General features: G+C 46.3%; 1 protein-coding gene across 1 annotated transcript in view; it reads left to right on the top strand.

The window, feature by feature from the left end:
• The window catches only part of ZFAT (zinc finger and AT-hook domain containing), a 180,439-nt gene that overhangs the window by 97,263 nt on the left and 59,388 nt on the right, over window positions 1-23,788 (top strand). Inside the window, exon 11 of the mRNA XM_032873487.1 lies at window positions 14,092-14,180. Coding sequence (XP_032729378.1) covers window positions 14,092-14,180 — 89 coding nt within the window. The remainder of the gene's footprint in view (window positions 1-14,091; window positions 14,181-23,788) is intronic.

Below are 23,788 nucleotides of genomic sequence, written 5' to 3' on the forward strand. Positions count from 1 at the left end.
TCTTCCCCAGGGCTACCAGGACTTCCCTTGGTCTCATGTTTTCTCGAAGGCCAGCTGGATACGTGGCGTGCCCGAACACACCCCATGTCCCAGCTCCAGGGCGATCTGCTCTTCAGCTGTAACTAAGCCGCTGGCCCTCCTTTTTCTTTCCAGTTTTAAAAAAGTTTAGAACAAAACCTTAGTTCCATCTCCTACCCACATTTTTGGTAGCACTCGCATTGTATTTTGAGGATTCCTAAAAGCTTTCTGTATCTCAGGGGTTTGTCATATTGTGCAGATATTTCCCTCTAACTTAACGTTTGCCTTTGCATTTAATTTGACACGTCTTTTTGTAAAAAGAAGTTAAATAGCCTTGCATATTTAAACTTATCAGTCTTATTCTTTATTATTATTATTTTACATAGGACATTCACAATTATTTTTTATTATTTTTTTTTATTCTGTTGTGTTAGTCACCACATCATTAGTTTTTGATGTAGTGTTCCACGATTCATTGTTTGCATCCATGCAATCCGTGCCCTCCCTAGTACCCACCACCAGGCTAACCCATCCCCCCACTCCCTCCCTTCTAAAACCCTCAGTTTGTTTCCCATGGTTTGTCTCCCCCTCCAATTTCCCCCAATTCACTTTTCCTTTCCTTCTCCTAATGTCCTCCATGTTATTCCTTATGCTCCACAAATAAAGCTAAACCATATGATAATTGACTCTCTCTGCTTGACTTATTTCACTCAGCATCATCTCCTCCAGTCCTGTCCATGTTGCTACAAAAGTTGGGTGTTCATCCTTCCTGATGGCTGAGTAATATTCCATTGTATATATGGACCACGTCTTTATTCATTCACCTGTTGAAGGGCATCTTGGCTCTTTCCACAGTTTGGCTATTGTGGCCATTGCTTCTGTGAACATTGGGGTACATGTGTCCCTTCTTTTCACTCCATCTGTATCTTTGGGGTAAATACCCAGTACTGCAATTGCAGGGTCATAGGGAAGCTCTGTTTTTAATTTTTTAAGGAATCTCCACACTGTTTTCACAAAGTGGCTGCACCAACTTGCATTTCCACCAGCAGTGTAAGAGGGTTCCCCTTTCTCTGCCTCCTCACCAACATTTGTTTCTTGGTTTATCGGTTTTTGCCATTCTAACTGGACTAAGGTGGTATCTTGATGGGGTTTTGATATTATTTTTTTTTCTTCATGATTTTCTGTGTTTAAAGAAACCTGCCTCATCTTAGGAGAAACTTCTTTTGTACTTTTTCAAGTTCTACTTTTATAGTTTATAACATTTATTAAAATTAATATTCTTCAAATTTATTTTGGTATGTGGTGTGTGGTATTGATGTATTTTTTTAAACAATTTTCAGTTGACTCAGCCTATTTGTAGAGAAATCAGTCCTTTTCCTTTTATTTTGGAATGCCAGTCTCTCAAGATACTGGGCATGTTCTGAGATTTTGGTCTGTTCAATAGTATCTGTTCTAGTATATTGTTTTATTAGGTGCTTTCTTTATTATGAATTTGATCATGCACACATGTTACTCCTTTTTGTTTTTTATGGACATCTCTTAGTTTTTCTCATTTATCTCTTATTCCTTTGGCTAAACTTAGAAACTGGTCAAGTCAAGAAAAATACCTTTCGCTCCACCAAAGGAGGACACGATCTCCCACACGGGGATGCCCTTGTGAGCTGTGTGACCATCACATGGACCTTGAGTTCCTCAGGGGACAGTGCTGGTGCTAGGGGTTTGGTTGCCTTGATGAGGCTGTTAGCCTCTAAACGTAGAATTAGCTCTTTATTTGGAAGCAAACATTGCTTTAAAACCTGCCTGAGAGGACTCGGTTTTTAGTGGATCTGTTATACCGGTAACAATTCAACAGCTTGTCCCACAGAGAAGCTATGTGGGGTAGGCAAGGCGACAGAGGCCTGAGTTTTGAGTCTTGCTTGCCACTGCCTCATAGGGTGGCCTTGGTCAGGTCACTTTGCTGAACCTCAGTTTCCTTATCAAACAGGGATCAGTATGGCCCTGTGCCTGATGGGCTGGAGGATCAAATGACAGGAAGTGCCCCCTACTCACTTGGGCTCCACTACCGTTTTGGCTGTTCCTTCTTGGTCTCTTTTTCTGGGACCGCCTTAGCTGTGACCTCCCACTCTCTGAAGTCCGCACAGTTTTATGCTTGTCCCCTGGTGCCTCTCTGCGTTCCCCCCCGTGCTCACACACTAGTCATGTGGAAGGCTTCCCAGCTTCTGTCGCCAGCCCCATCCTCTCCCCAAGGCTCCACCAGCCCAGCTGCCCACTCAGCATCTGTACCTGCATGTCTAGAAGGCACCTCACACTTAGTCTGTGCAACGTCAGCTCCCCATCTGCCCCAGACCTGTGTCTCCTGCGGGCCAGGGGTCACCAAACTTGGGGAAAAAACATAATAAATATTTGAGATTTTGACTGCCACATGTGGTTCCTGCTGTATTGTCTTCTTTTTGATTTGTTTTCTTCCCATAAACCTTGAAAAATATAAAAGCCATTCGGAACTCCCAGCTGCACAGAAACAGGCTGGGTTTGGCCCTGGGGGTACCAAGGTTGGCTGACCCCTCCCGTACACGTGTCTATCGGTGGCCACTCCTTGGCGGTCACCTGGGTCAGAAGCTCAGGTCATTGTTGACTGTCTCACTCACACCCTACCCACGGCCCACCCGTTAGCCCCTTCTGTGTGTTCTCCCATAGTTTCCCTTCCCAGTGTCCTTGTGGAATGATATTTGTCCACGCCGCCACAGCCTCGTGCCTCCTTTCTTGCTGTTGCCGCCTGATGCTCTCCCTGCTTCTGGCCTTGCCCCCACGGTCAGCTCCCAGACAGCGGCCAGAGTGATGGGCCTGGCTGAGCCTCCCCTTCACCCCTCGGTCTCCACCCTCCTCACCTTGGCTCTCCTCTGATTGTCTCCTCTCCAGATGCGTCCACCTCTTTGCTGTTTTCATACCCGCCAGGTCCGTGCCCTTCTTTGTTTCTCCTTAGACTACTCTGCCTCTCATGGGCATTATAATTTCCTTGTTCATGATTTTCCAGGTCTTCACTCGACTGTAAGCTCATCACGCAGGGACTCTTGATCTATTGCATTTGCTTCGTTTTGTACCCCAGCACCTAGAGCAACGCCTGGCTTACAGTAAGGTGCTCAATAAATGTTTGTGGGCTGAACGAGTGAAGAAAACATAAAGTGCCTTGTAGACAGTCGTTGGAATGTGGAAGCTCTTGAAAAGTGCCAATTCCTTTTTCGCCTCTCCGCGTTCAGATATTGTATTACATCATATGCCTGTGAATTGGATGTTTTAAAATATGGTAGAGGAACTTACTATTAAATGGATCTTCCTGCTCTCAATTAAGTAGAAAGGAACTGAGTGACCATCCTGTCCTTTCACCTGCTTGTAGATCCGTTTTTTCCCATTTATGGGCTTCCTTGAAGGGATGTGTCCCTGTTTATGCACGCTTGTTTCCCAGAGGAGCTCATTACTGTGCTTTAGAAGGGAGAGGTCAGGATGGGCGGAGGTTTCCATTAAAAAGGTTTGCTAGTCTATATGTACAAAGAGATGCATCGATCTCTTAAGGGCCTGATTAAACCCTTTGCGTGTATGCCAGCAATGTGAGAGAATTTCATGCAAAATCATGCTGTAGTACGTTTTTTCCCTTTTTGACGTTAAAGAGGGCCTCTGCGTGTGTGGTGTAGAGGCTTTCCCAGGATTCTGCTGCCCCCAGCACGTGGGACAGGTGAGATGGTGCAGTGTTTTCCTGTTACGTAATCCATCAAGAATCCCCTAGTCATGAATAAAAAGCTCTTCAGCTGGGTGCTAATTCCTGCGGGTCCTCCCTGGCCCCATCCAACCTGCCCTCATACACTTGAGTTAAGAAGTTTTTTGGTAAAACTTACAAAGAGGAATTCTCCGAGCTTCAAGCACTCTTGTGTGCATCATAATTAGACAAGTGGAGCGTCGAGTGTGGAACTTAGTTCTGAGTGGAGAAAGTACCATTTTTCCCCAGGCTCCTTCAGTTTCTAATAAGAGATCCTATGGCTACACATGGAAATATTCTAGGTGTAAGCATGGTTATTTTTCTCCTCCTTCCTCTACAAGCAGAGTCCTTGTCAGATAAAGTAGCCCCACTTTCCTGTAGTCTTTTTACTTCTAAAAACATGCACTCTGGAGCCAGGAAGCTCTTCAGTAGAAAATGGCATCTGAGCAACCAGGTGGTCCATCCTTCCAAGTTCGTGTACGAGGCTTCAGCGAGACTGGTCTTTGCACAGCATCCTTGTCCCTCTTACCCTTTGGCCAGCTCACGCTGGAGTCAAGGTGAAGGCGGGGGCGTGGACACGGTGGGTGTCGGGAGGCTCACCCTCCCAGCAGTTGTCTGGGTGATGGACAGCAGGGGTCGGGCTGATGTTTGTGCCACTCTATGGTACACCCTGTCTGGGTCCACCTGAAGTTCTTCTTGGGTCTTTCTAAACCATGAGAATGACAGCTCCTGGGATAAAATGAGCCATGCAGCTTTCTGAACAGTCAGCTCAGACTACAGATCTGATTGTCGCAGAAGGCTGGGTGACCTGAAACCTCACCGGGGTGGAGGGCTTTCAGCGGCAGGTTGTAGACGCCTGGACCAGCATCTGTAACCTCGGTCCTGTTCTTTACTCTGGCTCTGGGCTGCCTTCTGTTTCTTTCCATGCCTGATGCGGATGCATTCCTCCTTGTATCAGAACTGATGGCTAATTACAGAGAACCGCCAGTCTCTTAAGTCTGCTGTTGCCTGAAGTTCAGCTCTTGAAGACAGCACAGAGGCTTCTTCAACTGTATTTTTACTGCCATGGCTATTTCTGTCCTGATTTGCCATTGTACAAGTCCCTGCAGATGGGAGAGCTGTGCAGACCGGGCTCCGCAAACCGCCGGCTGCAGCGCGCGTCACGCTTCCTACGGGAGCTCTTCTTACCTTCGGCAGCACACCCCGGTGTGCTGGGACGTGTGGAGCAGCGGCAGGGCAGACCCAGGTTGGAACCGCTTCCGGCCTGTATGACCTTGAACCCGTGCTGCATCGTCCCCGTTTGTTTCCCATGGCTGCTGTAACAGACGACCACATGTTTACTGGCTTAAATCAGCACAGATTTAGGATGGGACCGCTCTGAACTTCAGAAATCCAAAATCAGGTTGTCAGCATGGCTGCCTTCTTTCCGGAGGCTCTAGGGGAGACTCCGTTTCTAGCCTTTATGGCTTCTAGAATCTGCCCGTATCCTTTGGCTCTTGAACCCCTGCCTCCGTGTTCAAAGGCAGCAGCAAGGCCTTTTGGACCTGGCTGTCCCTCTGCTTCCATGATCACATCTCCTCTGTGACGTGACCCTGACCCTCCTGCCTGTCTGCCCTAAGGATCCTTATGATTTCACTGAGCCCACCTGGATCACAGAGGATAATCTATCTCAAAAGCCTTAACCTGGTCACATCTGCCAGATCCCTCTTGCCAGGGAAGGTAATAGGCTCTGTGGACTGCGACCTGGCTATCTTTGTGGGGAGGGCGTTACCTACCATAGTAGGGTTGTGGGAAGATTACTTGGGGTCATATTAAGTGTGTTCATTCTAAGTGTTGGGTAGATGTGCCTCTCTCCCCTGGGGTCGGTGTTCTCTTGTTCTCAGCAACTGTGGACACAGCATAAGGATGGATGGTTATAGCGCTTAATCTATGTCATCTAGGTCATTTAGGAAAGATCCCGTTTCTTTTCTCTCCGACACTCTCTCATTAGGAAGACACAGTGCAAGAGTTAATGCTTGAAGAGTATCGATGTTCTGATAAATTTACTTATGCAGAGTGTCACCTTTTGCTGTTGAGGCTGGATCAACAGTCATCATGAGATATTTTCACTTTAATGCCTCTAGATATTATTACTAGTAATAGTTCCGATTTATGCACATTTGTTTAAGTATTTTAGTGCTCCTTCAAGTTTGAGGTACATGTGAAATTTGGCAGGAGTGATTTAACAGGTTTTCAAACAAGGTACCTTAAGTCAGAAGCAGTTGTCCATCGCTCTCTTTGTGTGCTGATGGACTCCAAATGCCGGAAGACAAAGGGCGTGGTTTCATTTTCACAGGATGGTTTGTGATTTTCCTACCATTGCACCTGCTCCTGCTTCCTTGTGGAACTCTAGAGTAACTAAGCAGCTGGAGCAGTCCTCAGGGAAGCTCATCGGGCAGAGGAGGGTAGCGAGACACAAAGGAAGCAGACAGGTGCTGTGCATTTTCTTTTTCTTTTTTTTTTAAGTGTATTTTTCTAGTTTGAGATGTAATTGACATAACATTATGTTTGTTGAAGGCGTGCAACACAGTGACTGGGTATAGTGTATATAATGTGCATTGGTCGCCACGGTAAGGGGAGTTAACCTCCATCACGGCACGTAGTTACAGTTAAGCTGTCTGACGCATGGTCGGCTGCAGATTGACACTGCCGTTGTCACGACATTCATCACGTTGCATTAGAGTACAGTGTTGCGTGTTTACGTTTCACTGTGCATTCGCCTACTGTGGCTCATTTACTACTACTTGTAGGTTTGAGCCCTTCGACACCTGTTTTTATCCCCCCATCCCCTGGTAGCCACCATTTTACTGTGTTTTTTTTGTTTGACATTTTTAGATTCCACAGAGAAGTGAAGATAGCACTTGTCCCTCTTTATCTGACTTATCTCACATAGCATAATGCCCTCAGGGTCCATTCTTGTTGTGGCAAATGGCAAGGTCTTCTCCTTTCTCGTGGCTGGATAATATTCCGTGGTGTATGTATGCCACTTCCTCATTATCCATTCATGCGTTGATAGCATTGCCTGGGTTCCAGGTCTTGACGATTGTGAGTAATGCTGTAATGAAGCTGGGAGTGCAGATAGCTCTTTGAAATCTTGGTCCTTTGGGTGTATACCCAGTAGTGGAATTGCTAGGTAGCAAATAGTAGATGGTAGGGAAGGTCTATTTTTAATTTTTTTGAGGAACCTCCATATTGTTTTGCATGGTGGTTGCGCCTTTTTATATTCCCACCAACAGAGCATGAGGGTTCCCTTTGCTCCACACCCTCACCAGGGTACCGTGCATTTTCTAAGGGCCGGTCAGCAGGCTGGGGGTCAGCAGGAGCCCCCCCAACAGCTGGCGGCAGGTGTGGGGTAAACGCTGCCCTTCCCCGTCCTTGGGATAGCTTCTGCGTGAGCACAGACTATGCAGCAAGGCTGCTGCTCCGCTGGCTCTCCTGGCCTCCCTCTTGCACATTCATCTTTCCATCCAAAGCAGAAAGAACTTCAACAGGGAGGGCAATCTCATGTCCCTTGGGGTTGGGGACACCTCTCTCTTCGTCTAACTCAAGGCAGAGTGACAAGGACCTTACTTCTCACTTGTTCCCTCCCTCCAGATCCTGTCCTCTCTATGCTGACATGACAGGCTGAGTAAGACCTGAGTAAAGGGTATAGCTCAGGGTCACTGGACACCAGACCCAGTTCTTTCCTTTCCTGTCTGGTGCTACTTGCATTCAGGCAATGTCATGTCACCAGGTCCACCCAGGGCTCCAAGGTCAGGGGTCAGCTTGTTCCATCAGCCCGTCAGCTACGGAATGAGGGTCGAAGAGCTTCCCCCCCTTACCTTTTTAAAATTAAAGTATCATACACACGCAAAAATACACAGCTGACCGGTTGTCACAAAGGCAGTTCACCGACATCGCCACATCCCAGGATCAGACACAGGACACTGCCAGCCCCTCTGAAGTCTGCCTTACCCTGCCCCCCGCCCCTGCCGCCATCTTCTCTCCTCCTCAGGGTGGCCACTGCCCGGATCTCTAATGCTTTAACTGGATCTCGCCTGTCTTTGAACGTCATGTAAACCGAATCACATAATACATGTTCTTTTCTGTCTGGCTTCTTCCCTTTAACATTATTTGTGAGGTCCATCTAGGTTGTTATGATTCTGACCTTTAACTTCTGGGCCTCAGGGTCAAGTAAGAGTGTCCTACATAACAGGGGTTGTAAACGCTGTGGCTTGTGGCCGGGAAGACTTTGTCCCTGCAGTTGGCCTTCTTCACCGTGGCAGTGTTCTTGTAGTCGCTCAGAAGGCTCTCCTCAAGAGTGTTTCTCCAGAAAGTGCTAAGATTCTGCTCTCTTTTGCCCTCCTTGCTGACAGGACCTGGCTCAGAATGACTTCTGACTGTTGGCAAAAGTTAAATCTTCCCCAGGAAGATAAGAAATGACCACCTCTGAGATTAGCCACCGAGTTAGGCCACTGTCTTGTCTTTGTGAAGAAGATGGGCAAAGATGCCTGCCCAGAGGGAGCAATTTTAAGTCAGCATACAGCTAGGCAAGGCTGGGGCAGCATTTTAAAAGACAATGAACTCTCTTAAACATCAAGTTCAGGAACCACTGATACCATTTTATGGCTCCATGTTGAAAGATCTGTCTTGGTAATTATATGTCATAGGAGATGGGCTGGAACATCCCAGCCTTTCACAGATGGTTGCTGATTTATCCAAAATGCTATTCTGTTGCACAGAAAACATTAAAACAACAGTTGGAAAGAACTAATTCCTTTCTGTAATTGTGCCCACAATTCCAGCACCCAACATAAATTTTATTCTTTTAAAAATTATTTTTTGGGGTGCTTGGGTGGCCCAGTCCATGTAGCGTCTGATTCTTGATCTCAGCCCAGGTCTTAAACTCAGGGTCATGAGTTCAAGTCCTGTGTTGGGTTCCATGCTGGGCGTGGAGCCCTACTTTAAAAAAAATATATATTTTTCAGGCATTATTTGTGTTCCTATGGAATGATTATATAGTTGTAGTTAAAGCATAGCTCACATTCTTCCAGCCTTAAAATTAATGATTGTACTTGTTGTTCGTTGCCACAGGGCCCATGAATATTACATTTGGGGGTTTGTAATGTCTCACTAAGGTCATGGGCCATCCATGAGCAGCATAAGCAGTCCCTTACTTTTGGACAGTGTATTATTTTCTGTTTTCTCCTCATTAAAACTTACTCGCAAGGAGCCCTTTCTTGAATATGAACTTCTAATTGCCTTTGAATTAATTCCTTAGGACACATTTCCGGGAGCAGGATGGCTATTTTGTCTCGGTGGTGTTAATCATGGGTTACACTGCCAACTTGCTGCTTTGAGGAAATTGTGCCAGATACATGGAAGCACTCCAGCTTCGCTCTTTCAACATTTGGTGCCTCATGTTATTAGAGACGGTCCGTTTCTTGGTGTAATGTGTGTCAGATATCACCATGTCACTATCCTTCGTAGTTTTCTGGTAACTCGCAATTGAACAGGTAAATTCGAGGGTTCAGTGGATGGATGGATTAACCTGCATTTATATAACATTGGCTGGTTCATAGTGCTCGTTGTAAGTGTTCGATCTGGTGGACTTTTGATGAATGAAATTAATTAATCCCCTCTCGATGAGTTGTTTATGTGCCGTTTTTCTCTGTTTGCTTTCTGGGGTCTCGGTGGCTCCCACTCGTGCGCTCACTGATTCATCCAACATCTGTTTGTTGGGTCTCTTTTGGCTGCACTTGACAGAAACCCATTGGAAGTTGCTGGAGCAGAAAGGGGCCTTTTGTGATCACGGTACCGTGGGAGCTCCCAGAGAGACTCAGGGTCTCCATGTGTCTGCTTACTTCTTCCCAGACTCTTTACCTCCTCTTCACGTGGCTTGGTCTTCCCCATTCTCCCGTCTTACCTTGACTGTCACTTCCTCACAGAGGCCTGTTTTCATTCTGTTTCCTCTTGCGGTGGCTGTTGTGGGGAGAGAGGGGACGTGATGGGGCAGTCACCCCGTTAGGGCTCTCCTGTCACTCACCGCTAGCCCTGCAGCCAGCGTGTGCTCCGTGCTGGACCCAGGGACACAGAAGGAGAGGTGTGACATTCCTGTCCCCAGGGGACCCACAACCTAGCAAAGGTGCCAGACCGACCTGCCAGAGGTGAATCGATGAGTCACTTGGAGACAACAGCAGAGGATGCAAGAACAGCAGAATAAGACTAGAAACTCCCACTGTCGTGAGGCTAAATGATAAGATAAATCAGTAAAATCTGTGGCACAGTACAGTTGAGGTGTGAAAATAGCTCATATTGAGAACCTTGAAAAAGGCAAAGGAAAATAGGAATATGAGACAATTCAGACTCAACATGTAAATGTTACGAGGTGAGGAATTCCAAAAATGAGTCTGTAAAAGCGACTCTAATTATAAATGGGATGGTGGTGGGGGGATTTGGGAAGGGCATCCCAGGCCAGGGGGACAGCAGGTGCAGAGGTCTGAGTGGTGGTGTGCTGTGTCCTCGGAGTGGAGGGCAGGGGCAGGGGCATTGCTTGGGAGCTTAGAGAAGGAACCGGGAGCCCGCCTTCAGGGCTCCTGCCAGCCATTGCAGGGGGTCACAACTTGCTGCAGTAGAGGGAAAGCCAGAGAGATTGCTGGGGGGCAAGATGAGGAAGGCCTTCCGTAGCCTCTTTGAAGTTATAATTGCTCGTACTTTATCCCTTTCCCCTGTTCTGTTTTTAGTTTTCCTGGTTAAGGTTTGTTATCTTAGGCTGGCTTAATTAGACCCATCCCTGAATTATCCCAGAGAACACCAGGGAGGTCATAGAGATAGGGCCGGAGGAGCACTGCCACAGCTGTGCCGAGTGGCCTTGGTGGAGAACAACCCCCCCCGTTACCTGCATGTGCCCTTGGCCTCTTCTCTTCAGGGCTGCTTTTCAGGTGCTTGCCGCCCGCTGTCTGAGTCCATCCTTGGAGCATGACCTCCCCATGCTTCTAATGAAGCCTCTGAGCTGCAGAGAAGAAAGCCCAGGATCACACAGGGCGAGCTGGATGGAGCCGGAAAGAACGCACTTTTGTCGCCAGTGGCCCTTCTTGGGCACCCCTTTCTCGTGGGTCACCATCCTGTGCTATGGCCTTTATGGTACAGACCCATTCATGCTGTTATAAGTTCTTTGTTCCTTTTGGGACATTGATGTCGTACCCTTATGAGCTGAAGGTTTGTTACGTGGCTCTGAATGGGGACTTGTCCGCATCCACGATCTGCCATGGACCACTTCATAACCCCGTGGTTACTCAGATTGGTGGTCCGATCTTGTTCCTCTTCTGTAAGAGGGGTTAGCACGGCCTGCCCCTCCTGGGCTCGGGGGTGTGTGGCTGAGGTCACCGACATCAAGTCGGAGCCCAGCCACCGCTGGACAGTAGCTCGCTGGGTGGAACTAGCCAGATAGGTTTGTGAAAATAGATTCACTTCTTACCAAGACTGCCTCTTTTTTCCTTTGTAATCATTCTTCTCTTTTCCTGGGCTGCAGTGTGATCCGGATACAGACATGGGACGGCCAGCCCTTGGCGGTCACTCTAGCCTCGGGCCAGTGCTGCGTTTCCTGGTCCTCTTTCCCTGCCGTCCTCAGGAGCGTCCTGACAGAGATCAGCTGACAGTCTCCAGACATTGCTCATTCATGACGAGTCATGGGTCCCCATTGCATTATTTTAATTAGGCAGCTAAAGATTATGTCAAGTGCTCTCCCAGGCCTGTTTGATGGGGGCTGGCAGGTTGCTGAAACATTTGTAGTATTTATTGCCAGGTCTCTGAGGCTCCTGGCAGGGTAGGAAGCGTGGCTTTTAGAAGCTGCATTCTTTCTTTGTGTGTCTGTAGAAGGCTGATTCTGCATCTCAACCGATGTGATTCCATTTAGCCCTTGCAGGGGACCTTTTTAGCCCTTCGTCTTTTACTCATTGAGCGATGCGTATTGGTAATGAGTGAAAATATTTATCAATTTGGAGAATGGCTGTGTTGGCCTTCCTGCCCCTACTAAGGCAGTGGGGAGCCCAACACCATTTTGCTCAGGCTGCCTGGCCCAATGACGATGCATTCGTGTGAGTCAGGAATTGGTGAAGAAGTGGGGGGGTGAGCAGCGGTTATCTCAGACGTGCGGAAATGTGTGATGAAAGATGAGACTCTGTTTATAAACACAAGTGTCCCTTGGTCTATAATTATGACGTGTCTGCCTTACATGTGAAGACATTTTCCCCACACTTCGGACTTGGAGAATTAGTGGAACCTGGAATTTGGGGTTCGTTCATCTAGAATGATAGTTTCATTGTATTAATATACTTATAGTTTAATTTCCATTTTGTTGTTAACTGTTGAAAGTGTTATTCATGTAAGATATACAGAATTTCCTTTCTGTTCCTTGCCCAGGTCAGTAAAATGCACAGGATACGTTCAGTGTGAACCATGCCTTCAGGCGCTAGGGATGTGGGGATGAATGAGACACGGTCCCTGTGGGCAGCCAGGGCAGCCCCAGGCCTGTGAGCAGGCAGGGGCGATGCTGCAGAGTTGGGCACTGACAGAAGCATGTGGAGAAGGTCAGGGGGAGCACGCAGAGGGCTCACTTTTAGCCCAGTTGCCAGAGATGTCATTTAGCTTGAGTTGTGAGTTATAGTGAAGACTGGCCAGACGCCGAAAGCCAGTGCCCACCAGTTGTGGAAGATGTTAACAAAGTCTTGGCAAAATGTCGCCAGAACTGAAAGATTTCTGTGTTACAGAGCCTGACAGAGGGAAAGGCAAACCGGAAGTCAGAAAGGTCAGGTGCGGGGAGTTAGTTCAGTTCTGCAGGGCCTCTGGGTCATGCTCCAGCTTTGTTGTGCGGCTGGAGTCCTTGGTGGGTGTGCAGGAAGGGCTGTGGGAGAGTTCACATGTCAGATCATCTGGATAGAGGATGTGGCATCTGCGTGGATGGATGGATGATGGATGGAGGGTTGGGGGGAGACGGAATGGGCAGGTGAGTGGATGCATGGTTAGTGGGTGGGGGGTGGGGGGTTGGGTGGACGGGTGGCAGATGGATAGGGGAGTTACCTGAAGGTAAGCAAGCCAGGTTACAGGCTTTTGCCCTTGTCCAGAAAAGAAATGAGAAGGGCGTGAAACAGTGTAGAGGTATTGAAACAGAAATAGGGAGATACTGAGGAGGTGAAATCAGGTGCTGAAAAACCGAGGTGGGTGCAGTCGGGGTCATGGGGATATTGAGGAAGGCTGTCAAGTCTCCGACTTCATGATTGGGTGGGCAAAGAACTGGGACATCTGGAGGTGGGACCCATTTGGTGGAGAAGATAGTAAGTCCAAATTAGTACATTGGGTCAGCTAGGCAGAGGCCCCGCAGATGGTTGGATACTCAGTCCCAAGATCAGGGAGGGGCAGAGGATGTAGAAGAAGGAAGTAGTCAGTGTGGGAAGGTATCAATTGTGGCATTAAAGGTTTACGGAAGTCCACAGAGGAAGGTTATATGCAAGGATGCTTCTAGAAGGAGAAGAATTGGGAGTGTTGACAGAGAACTGTGGAGTGCCCATGTATGACAGGTTGTATTAGCACAGTAATACCAACCCGGTGTGCTAGGCCCTGTGCTAACCAGGGCAGGAGGGAGTATAAAATATAGCACCCGCATATGTCTGTTCATTTGTTTTAACAGATGAATTATGGTCTGCTCACCCCAATAATGGTTGTGTGCGTGTTGCTACCTCACCCTCCCAAAGAGCCGTGTTTTCCGTCTCTGTTAGTGCCTTTCTAGCAGCCCCTCACGTCTGTTGTTCCACTCCTGCTGGGGTTAGGCATTCCCAGCGCAGATCCTGCCGCCTTTCTGAGTGGCTGGCTCTCGGGACCGCGCAGTGCTCTTGGTGAGATGGTCCAGCAGCCTCTCAAGGGCCAGAGCCTGCCCCTCTCTAGACCTCATGCTGTGGGTACCAGAAGGAAGCCCCAGCTGCTCCAGTCCCCACCTCTATGCTCCCCAGATGTGCTCCTCTTTCGTCCAGTCAGTGGGCCACACCCTGACTTACTCTCAGAGCCCGCTCCGGTGGTGTCATTCCTGGGGCCTCCCCAGGCAGAGCTGGCTGCTCTTCTCCCTCTGTGGTGAGCTCTCTTCTGTTGCTGCCTGTGGTCGACAGGTGTCTGGGCGTGGGCAGGCTGTTCCCCTAGAGCTTCTGGTCTCCCACGTGGCCGGGGATCGTTGTTCCCCTGGCTTTGGGCCTAGCACCGCATTCACACGCGGGAGCTGTTAGCCCAATGACGCTCACTTTTTCTTCTCTCCTTTCCAGGGAAGCAGTTCAAGTGCACGGTGTGTGACTACACGGCGGCCCAGAAGCCCCAGCTGCTGCGGCACATGGAGCAGCATGCCTCCTTCAAGGTGAGAGGACGCGGCGTGTGGCGTGCAAGGGCATGTTGGAAGGGCATCGCTTGTCCCAGTGAAGCTGTCCTTATTTTGGGGTGTTGCCCTCACTTCCGGGCCCCTTAGCTAGTGTGCACAGAGTCTGAGGTGTAGCTCACTTGGTGGTGTGCTCTCTCCTTCCAGAAGGGTGGGATTTCTCTGTCCTTTGGCAGCCAGGTCCAGGGACCATGCATGACTAGAGAGAGACAGGCGCTTACTCCACACACCTGGAGGGTATAGAGGAGAGGATGTGAGCTCTCAGGACAAGGGGTGTGCTTCCGGATCCCAGATGGCCTCAGGTCAGTCCCCCGGTACAACAGGCATGACGATGCCCAGCCAGAGACCCGGAGATGGTGGCCGCAGGGTGCCCACTCTGGAGGCGGTGGCTGTCCGTATTCGTGTCATAGCCGTAACTGAGATCCCCTGAACATGGATGCTGAATATGCCCTTGGCCGCGGCTTCTGCCACAGTTACTGACAGTAGGACCTGTGGGCCAGTGACTGTGTTTGCTAAAAGCTCCTGTCGGCGCTGGCAGCTTGCTGCTGCTGCTGTGTCTACACATGAGAGTGGAAGCTCGGTGCTCTAGCATGTTTGTTGAAACTGTGTCCACCGCTGAACCCCAGAGAACGTAGGAGGTGGGGGGCTATGGGCCGCCACACTTGCAGGTTGCATTTATTGAGCACCTACTGTATGCCTGCCCTGTTCTAAGAGCTTCTCTCCTGTCAGCTTCTCCCCTACCCCTCAGTAGATCCCATCATCCGTCTCTGACAGATGAAGAACTTGAAGCCCAGAGAAGGTAGCCGATCCCCTATTAGGCTTGTCTGCCATGCCCACAGCTGCAGCTTTCAGTCACTGTTGGGATTACCGACCAAGCTGTGTTGTCACCACTTTGGAGGACACTTGGACTCCACCACTGGCAAGCTCTTCTGAGGCTCAGAACAGCTCTGTGTGAGATGACTTCTCAGGATCTTGTCTCAGGTGGTTAAGAAACCATGTGGTCCAGAGGATTAAGGGCTTGTGTGCTGTGAACATCGAGGAAGGATGACTTTGCTCCGAGTCCGAGGTGTGGCCTTCTCTCTTTGTGTCTTCTCCTTACTCCTCGAGAGCAGGGAGGGGCTCAAGGGGAAAACTGAGGGGGCTGCACCTGTTGCTTGTGTTGTGGCTTTAATGTCGCCGCGGTGGACCTGTGTTTCTCAGGCAGGACTCGCCTGTCATCTCGAGGGATTGGTGGTGTGTCCGCGGGGAGCACTTCAGATGTCGTGCAGATTTTTACGTGATGAAAATGAAGAGCTTTATGTCGCGTTGCACAGCCACCGGTGTTTCTTCGGGGCAGCGTAGACTTCGGCAGGCTAGGGCAGGTCGGGTGCTCGGGAACAGTGAGCTGAGGCAGCTCTCCTTTCGTCCATGAGGAAGGGGACCCGCCAGTTCTTTATCGTCCTCTCCGTCCATGCCCGGACTGGAGCTAGACTTCCCATTCATTCCTGGGTTTTTAGTGGGAAACGTCTTCCCTCCCCAGCAAGACACAATGCAACAGCCTCTCCGGTCTCAAATGCTCACGGTTCTCTCTCCCAGATTTGTGGAACCTTCGGCTTCTGTGCAGAGGAAGTGGATTTGGGGGTGGTTTGAGCTGCCATCAGACCGCTGCGGTCCGCTGCTGGGGCTTCAGGAGCTCCCGGGAGCAGCTGGGCCTGGGGTCGTGTCTGCCTTCTCACGGGCACCTTCTGTACCGAGCAGTGTTGCGGCTGGAATGGGACCCGCTCAGTCCGACCTTGGCCTCTCACCTCCTATGGGTGAGGGTCTCTCATAGCACGAGTAAGTGTAAGTGACACTACATATGACGGGGACTGACAAAGCGAAACGAAGTTGGTTCCCGCCAACCACGCTCATGCTGACAGGTGATGACTCTTCTCTTCTCTCCTTTCTTCTCTTCTCTTTTCCCGAATCTCCATCACTTTTCTGTTGCTACTCTGATACCGCCAACTCGTAGCTTCAAACTACACAAGTTATTACTGAACACTTGCTAATTCCAGCACAGGTCTCACGGAGTTAAAGGCAAGGTGATGGCAGGGCTGTATTTCATCTGGAGGCTGTAGGACAAAATTTATTCCCTGGCCTTTCCTGGCTTCTGGAGGCTGCCCGCGTTCCCCGGCTCTTGGCCCCAGCCCTCCATTTTCCAAGGCAGCAACGTAGCATCCCCTGCCCCCCCTCCAGTGCCTCCCTTCTGCCTTTCCCCTGGGGGGAACCTTGTGATTTCACCTGTGGGCCCATTGCATGGCCCAGGAGAACGTCCTTACCTTAAGGCCAGATAGTTAAGAACCTTGACTCCCCTATAATTGCAACTTCTTTTTGCGTGTGAGCTACCATGTATCAGGACGTGGACATCTGTGTGGGGCCGTTACTCCACCCACTGCTTTCTCTCTCTCCCTTTCATGTCTACTCTGTGGCAGAAAATTCTCGTCAGAACCTGAAAATACATAGTATCCATGCTCCCACGCTCCCTCTGCATACCAATGGCAAATATTACTAAGAATCAAGCCTTTCCGTTTTACTGATCCTACATGAGACCCCACAATCATCGCACAGACACAACTGGTCTGTTGCAGGCGGCTTGCCAGAGGAAACCAGTTTGCTCTCCTAGATGCAGATATATAATTTGCAGTATGCAATTTGTGTCAGGAAACACTGCAATAAGGACAAACTCTTGTATTGCCTTTTAAAATTACATGTTATTATTTATTTATTTTACAAATAAAATTAATACGTGTTCACTCTATAAGACTTAGAAAGTGCTTTTTGTTCCCTTTCTTTGCAGAACTTTTGGAAACGGTATTTTTTTAAGACCTAATCGAGGTCATACTGTAAATGAGCATTTTTGGGTGGAGGTTAAAACTTCAGTTTTACCACCGATAAAGCTCTGTTAGAGAACGTAGCTTAAATGAGTGGCCAGATGGTTTGCCAAGAATACTTTGCTTTTGAGTTTGAATAACCTCCTAGTGGAAGGGCTGGAGAGCCTGACTGATTGGAACATTATAAATATGGCCCTTTTAAAAAATCAACGTTCCACTTTTTTTTTCCATTTCATGAAAATATACTTACTGTAAAACTACTTTTAATGGCTACTTTGGATGAGTATCCTAGTTTAATTACCCATGGCCCTCATAATTGGACAGTTTGGTCGCTCCCAGTTTTTGCTGTTACAAGTAAATCTGTGAAGGACATCTTCATGCCAAAAGCATTTCCAAGTCATCCTAAAATCAAAAGGACTGTAAAACGTGGGGGGAAGCCCATCAAACCACTGAGAATTCACGAGCAGTGATGGTGTTCTGTGCACCTCTTGCAGCCGTAATTAAAATGCGTTCCCTAGGGTGGAATCAGCGCCATCAATCTTGAGCAAGTGCCAGAGAATACGCTTGTCCCAGAGGAGTCTGTGGAGCCAAGGGCCTCCAGACTCAATGGACTTGTTCCCTCCCTCTGGCTCTTTAGCTCTGGCTTCCTCGCAAATATGTAGGCCCAGACGCCACTCCCTGTGACAGGGTGATCACAGGTGGGAGTCACCTCACACCCTTTCTCTCTCTCTGTTGGGCTCCTTTGACCCCACAACTCTGTTAATAGGATTGTTCTCGATTACATAGGCTGGGTGACTCAGTGGTAGTCTCCCTACACATTAATAAATGGGGGCTTTATCTCATTGAAAACAGTTTTATTTTAAAATAATTCTAAGCTGTATACAGTCTTGTGGATTTCCCAGGTACCTGTCCCCCATCTTCCCTCAATGACAGTGTCATCTTTAACCATACTGTATTATCAAAACTAGGAAATTGACTTTGATATCCTACTGTTAACTAAACCATGGGCCTTCCTTGGGTTTTACGTCTTATCTAATAAAGTATTTTGAAGATAGTTTTCGGTTCACAGGGAAATTGAGAGGAGAGTAGATACTTCTCCTATACTGTCTGGCCCTGCCTCGCACGCACAGCCTCCCCATTGTCAGTGTCCCCACCAGAGTGGTACATTTGTCACAATCCAGCCTACACTGCTAGGTCATACTGACCCTAGGCCCTAGTCTATAGTAGGGCGCCATATTGGTTTTCCACCTTCTGTGAGTTTTGATAAATGTATTGTGACATATATCCAATGTTATGGTTATCATGCAGAGCCATCTCACTGCCTTGAAAGTCCTCCGTTCATCCCTTCCTCTCCTGACCCCCCCGTCTCCCCTGGCAACCACTGATCCTCCTCCTTTCTCCATAGCTTTGCCTTTTCAGAATGTCCTCGAGTTGGAATCATACAGCATTTGGCCTTTTCAGATTCTTTCACTTAGTAATAGACATTTAAGGTTCCTCCGTGTCTTTTCATGACTCGATGGTGCATTTCTTTTTAGTGCTGTATAATATTCTATTATCTGGATGTGCCACAGTTTATCCATTCACCTACTGAAGGACATCTTGGTTGCTTCTAAAGTTTTGGCAGTTATGAATGAAGCTGCTTAAACACTGTGTGCAGATTTTTGTCCCGACCTAAGTTCCCAGCTCCTTTAGGTAAACACTAAGGAGTGCAGTTGCTAGAGTGTGTGGTAGGCGTGTGTTTAGCTCTGTAGGAACCTGCCACTCTGTCTTCCACGGTGGCTACACCATTCTGCGTCCCCACCAGCAGTGTGTGAGTGTTCCCTGTGCTCCGCATCGTCACCAGCATTTGGTGTCGTCAGTGTTCTGGATTCGGGTCATTCTAATAGGTGTGAGGTGATACTCATCCTTGCCTTAATTTGTATGTCCCTGATGACAGGCTGTGGAGCATCTTTCAAGTGCCTGCTCATCATCTGTTTATCTTCGTTAGTGATGTGTCTGTTCAGGCTTTTTGCTCTTTTTCTTTTTTTTAGAACTTGGGTTATTCATTTTCTCAACTTGTTGAGTTTTACAAGTTCTCTTTATATTTTGGATTAACGCTCCTTTATCAGATACGTGTTTGCAAATATTTTCTCCCAGTCTGCAGCTTATCTCTTTATTGTCTTGGATAACTTTATTTTTAAATGAAGTTTTATCTTTTTATTTAAGAGGATGCTTATAGAAAGGGGACACTTGTTTTTGCTAGCCCGGAGGCATCATTACATACTAAGTGTGAGGGTTACAGGCTTATTTCACTGGGGTTCATACAGCCTGTGAAACTGGATTGTAATTACTGATTCTGGAAAACAGAACCTTGCTATTTTCTTTCCTGTCGTGAAAGTCATTGAGGTTGGGGTGGGAAGGTACTGATAGAGAGAGAGAAGGTGGAGGGGAGGAAGGAAATGGTTCCACAGATCCACTGTTTGAGCTAATTTGGGGTCACTCAGCTTCCCTTCCTAGCTTGCATGCTGTCCTGATTGACTCACCCATTCCTTCTAGGAACTAGTCTCAATTTCTTGCACTGTACTTGTTAGATATCAAAGCCAGAGAATGGTACTTTAAGGTAGTATTTTTCAAAATCAAGAAGAAAAATACAGATTGAGCAGCTGGAATTCCTATGCTACGGGTTTTTTAACATTTGCTTGATTTTCATGAATATCTCCTATTAAAAATAAATTGCTCTCTGCATCCGAGTTGAAAAATAGGTAAAGGGAAGAGCTGTCGGGGATATCATAAGGTGCCTCACCTCACTGATAATTTAAAAACAAAATAAAGGGAAAGCATGCAGTGATACCATTTTTTGCTTATCACTTGGTTAATACTCACAAGCTTGATAGCACAGTCTGTTGGTAAGGCGTGCGAGACCATTCTGTACCTCCCCATTGGGAGATAAATGGCCCCAGGCCCTGGGGGGGCAGTTGGAAAACCTGCCCCACTTGCAGGTGCACCTGCTGTTTGCCTCAGCCTGCCTCTTGTAAGAAGCGATCTTACGGATGCACTTGCTGATGTCCGAAATAAGGACTTTGCAGTGTTATTCATTGGAAACAATGGAAATGTTTGTGGATAAAATAAGGCTTAAATAAACCAGGGGGGCATCCAAACACCAGTACACTGTACAGCTACAAAAAGGGGTAAGGAAGCCCTTTACTTACTTCTTTGGAAAGGTATTTTTATACATATATATATATATATATATATATATATATATATATATAAAATGAAGTGGAAAAAGCAAGATTTAAAACAGTCAAGTACACTGCCTCTGAGGTAGGAAAGGGCAAAGGTATATTTGTGTTTATTTATGTCTGCTTTAAAGCCTCTTGAAGCATAATGCACAAAATAAATAAACTCAATGGTTGGTCAGCGAGGCCTGGGACTGGGTAGATAGGAGGCCAGGGCTTGGAGTGAGACTTTTCCCATTAAGTTTTGAACTAGGTGAACTGAATGTTTTTGCCTGTTCAGTAAATTTAAGTAAAAAGCAAAACTAAATAAAAAATGACATTTTAGATACTACCCAATGTCAAAGCAGGATGTAAACTTGTTCATCATCTCTGATATAGTCCTGGGAAAGCAGTGACAAATTGCCCTTTGAAGTTCATTGGGATTCTGTTTTGCACTTGAAAATCTCTGAGACCAATGAGGTCTTGCGGAAGAACATGGAATTTAGAACCAGATAGACTCAGGTTCAGACCCTGACTGTGCCATTTGTAGTCTGTTTAATTTAACCTCTTTATGCAATTTTATTGTTTTTGCTGATTGTAGTATCTTTGTCTGGTGTTAGAGATACTCAAAGCAATACCATTTGTATGAGTAGTGGGTATGGTATGTGGTAGATGATCAAAAATTTTTGGTTCTTTTTCCCTCCCCAATCTTTAAAACTGACTCGTTTCTTAAGAAAGTGATCATGGTTTATTTTCTTTTTAGTGGGCTTAAATTTATGTTTGCAAGTCACTCATTCTAAATATTTTCTAGATACTATGCTTTCTTCACATATGTCTTTATTTTTTTCTTTTTAAATTTAAATTCAATTAGCCAATGTATAGTACAGCATTAGTTTTTGATATAATGTTAAACGATTCATTGGTTGCATATAACACCCAGTGCTCATCACATCATATGCCCTCCCTAATGCCCATCTCCCGATTACCCATCCCCGCACCCACCTCCCTTTCCACAACCTCAGTTTGTTTCCTGGAGTCAGTAGTCTCATATGGTTTGTCTCCCTCTCTGATTTTTTCTACATATGTCTTTAGATGTTGGAGTTATTTTACTTTTGTTGTTGTTATTTATGGTTTTGGAGTTGGGGCGATAAGGATCAAACTCTTCATCCCACTAAATAACTAGGTGACCTCTGAGGATTTTTATCTTTGCCTTTTTGGGCCACTGCCTCTTTATTTGGAAAATGGGAAAATTGGTGTCATTGTTTCAGAAGGAGGGGTTGATTTGAGGGTGGAGACCAGAAGGAATATGTCCTCACAGCTTGGGGCAGACTTGGATCATCAGCCCTGTACTGGCCACCCTAAGGGGGAGGTGCTTGGAGGATCTCAGGCTTCCTGTTTTGTTAATGGGAGCAGTTCTGGCCTCCAGCTACTCTTCCCACCAGATCAGTTCTTACTCAACTTCAGAGCCACCTTGAGATCTTAACAAATGTGGAGGTAATGGATTCCCAAACCCAGGAGATGCTTTTGTGATTTAATTGAGCCTAAAGGTCATCAGGCATCCTTGACTCCCATACATTCTCCTGTGGTTCTGATGAAGTGGGTCCATGGACCATAATCTGTCAGCCACCACACTGGGTTTTGAACTCTGAAGGAAACGTCCTGAGTCTCTATATTTATAGTGTGTTCCTGTTAAATAGCATATAGCTGATCTTGTTTATGCTTGTGTGTGCACAGCCAATCTGAAAATTACTGCCGTTTAATTGGAGTGCTTTTAGTCCATTTACATTTAATGTAATTTTGATATGTCTCATTTGAAAAGTACCATCTTGATTTATTTTCATTTTCTTTTTAGTGATTGCTGTACACGTTATACTATGCATCTGTATTATAACACATTCTAGCTAGCTCCAGATATACTATTTTATGAACAGTGTAAGAACCATGAAATGCTGTAATTCATATTATTTCTCTTCTACCCTTGGTGCTCTTGTAGTCCTGTGTATAACTTCCATTTGTTATAAACTCAATGCAAAGTTTATAATTTTTTTGCTTCATATAGTCAATATTTAAACATATATATCAAAATATAAGATATTTTAATATTATGTATTATATATGTATTTTATATATTTATTTATATTATCTATATATGCATATATATAATATAGATATATATTTAAACATATTTTTAAAAGGTCTTATATTTGCCTATGTATTCAGCCTTTCTGGTGTTCTTTATTTTTTCCTTTCAGTCCTGGGTTTCCACCTGATAAATTTTCCTCCTAGCATTTGTTATATGCTGATTTGCTGGAGTTAAATTGTCTCAGCTTTTGTCTGTTTGGAAATTCTTTACTTTGTGTAAATTTACTTTACTTTTGATGACTGTGGATTTCTAGGGGGACCTCACTCTAACGACATTGTTCTGTAATGTTTTATACTTTGTTATTTCTAATCCTTACCATTTCTCCCTGTGTGTAATGCTCCTTTTCCTCTGTGTGGTTTTAAGCTTTTTCTCTCTTTCTTTGGTTTTCATCTTTTTGTTTTGTTTTGTTTTCTTTGGTTTTCATTACCATCAATACGCTTAGGTATGGCTTCCTCGTGTTTGCCCTGCTTGGAGTTTGCTGAGCTTGTAGGTCTTGTGGTTTGACGCCTTTCCATCAGTTCTGGACCAGTGTCTTCTCAGCCATTATCTCTTGAATATTACTTTTTCTCCATATGTTTTCTTCTTCTCTTCCAGGACAATACTGTGTCATATATTAAACTGTTCGGTATCTCGCAGCATTCAGGTTATCTCTCTCTCTCTCTCTCTCTCTAATTCTTCTTTCTCTTTGTGTTTCAATTTATATGACTTCTATTGATCTTTTTCCAAGATAACTGATCCTTCTCCTAACATCACATCTGCTGTTTCGATACTCAGGTCAATTATTCATTTCTGATTCTTTTTTTAATTTCTAGCATTTTCTTTTGGTTCTTACAGTTTTTATCTCTCTGCTAAAATTTATCATCTGGTCACACATGGTTTTCACTAGAGCCTTTAACACATTTTTCATTTAAATGTTTATATCTAATAATTTCAGTGTCTGCACTATCTGTATATCACTTCCTATTTATTTTTTCTTGATTTGGGAGCTCATTTTCTTGTTTCTTTGGATGTCTCATAATTTTTTACTAAATGCTAGATAATATGTATGAAAGAATAGTAGAGACTGAGCTAACTAGTAATTGCCCATGGGAAAAGTAAGTACCTCTTTTCCTATCAGGCCAGTAGTGTGGGGGACTGTCCGGAGATACCTAACAGGCAGGCCTGACTGTGTCCTATAAAGATGTCCTTGCAAGCTTTCCTCTTGGCCGGCATTTGGGACCTGGGACATGAGAGGACTTCCCACAACCGTCATTGCTAAGAGGAGTTATGGTGCCTAAACTGTCTAGACAGCACGGCGTGTGCCGGATATCTGCTTGCTTCTAAGAGTCTGGAGCATCGATCTATGCTTTTGTGATTAGTCCAGTAAAACCCTGGCACTGAGCTTCCAGTGAACTTCCCAGG

This window comes from Lontra canadensis, unplaced genomic scaffold (assembly GCF_010015895.1).
Source record: "Lontra canadensis isolate GAN:19392208 unplaced genomic scaffold, GSC_riverotter_1.0 scaffold49, whole genome shotgun sequence".
NCBI classification, from domain to species: Eukaryota; Metazoa; Chordata; class Mammalia; order Carnivora; family Mustelidae; genus Lontra; species Lontra canadensis.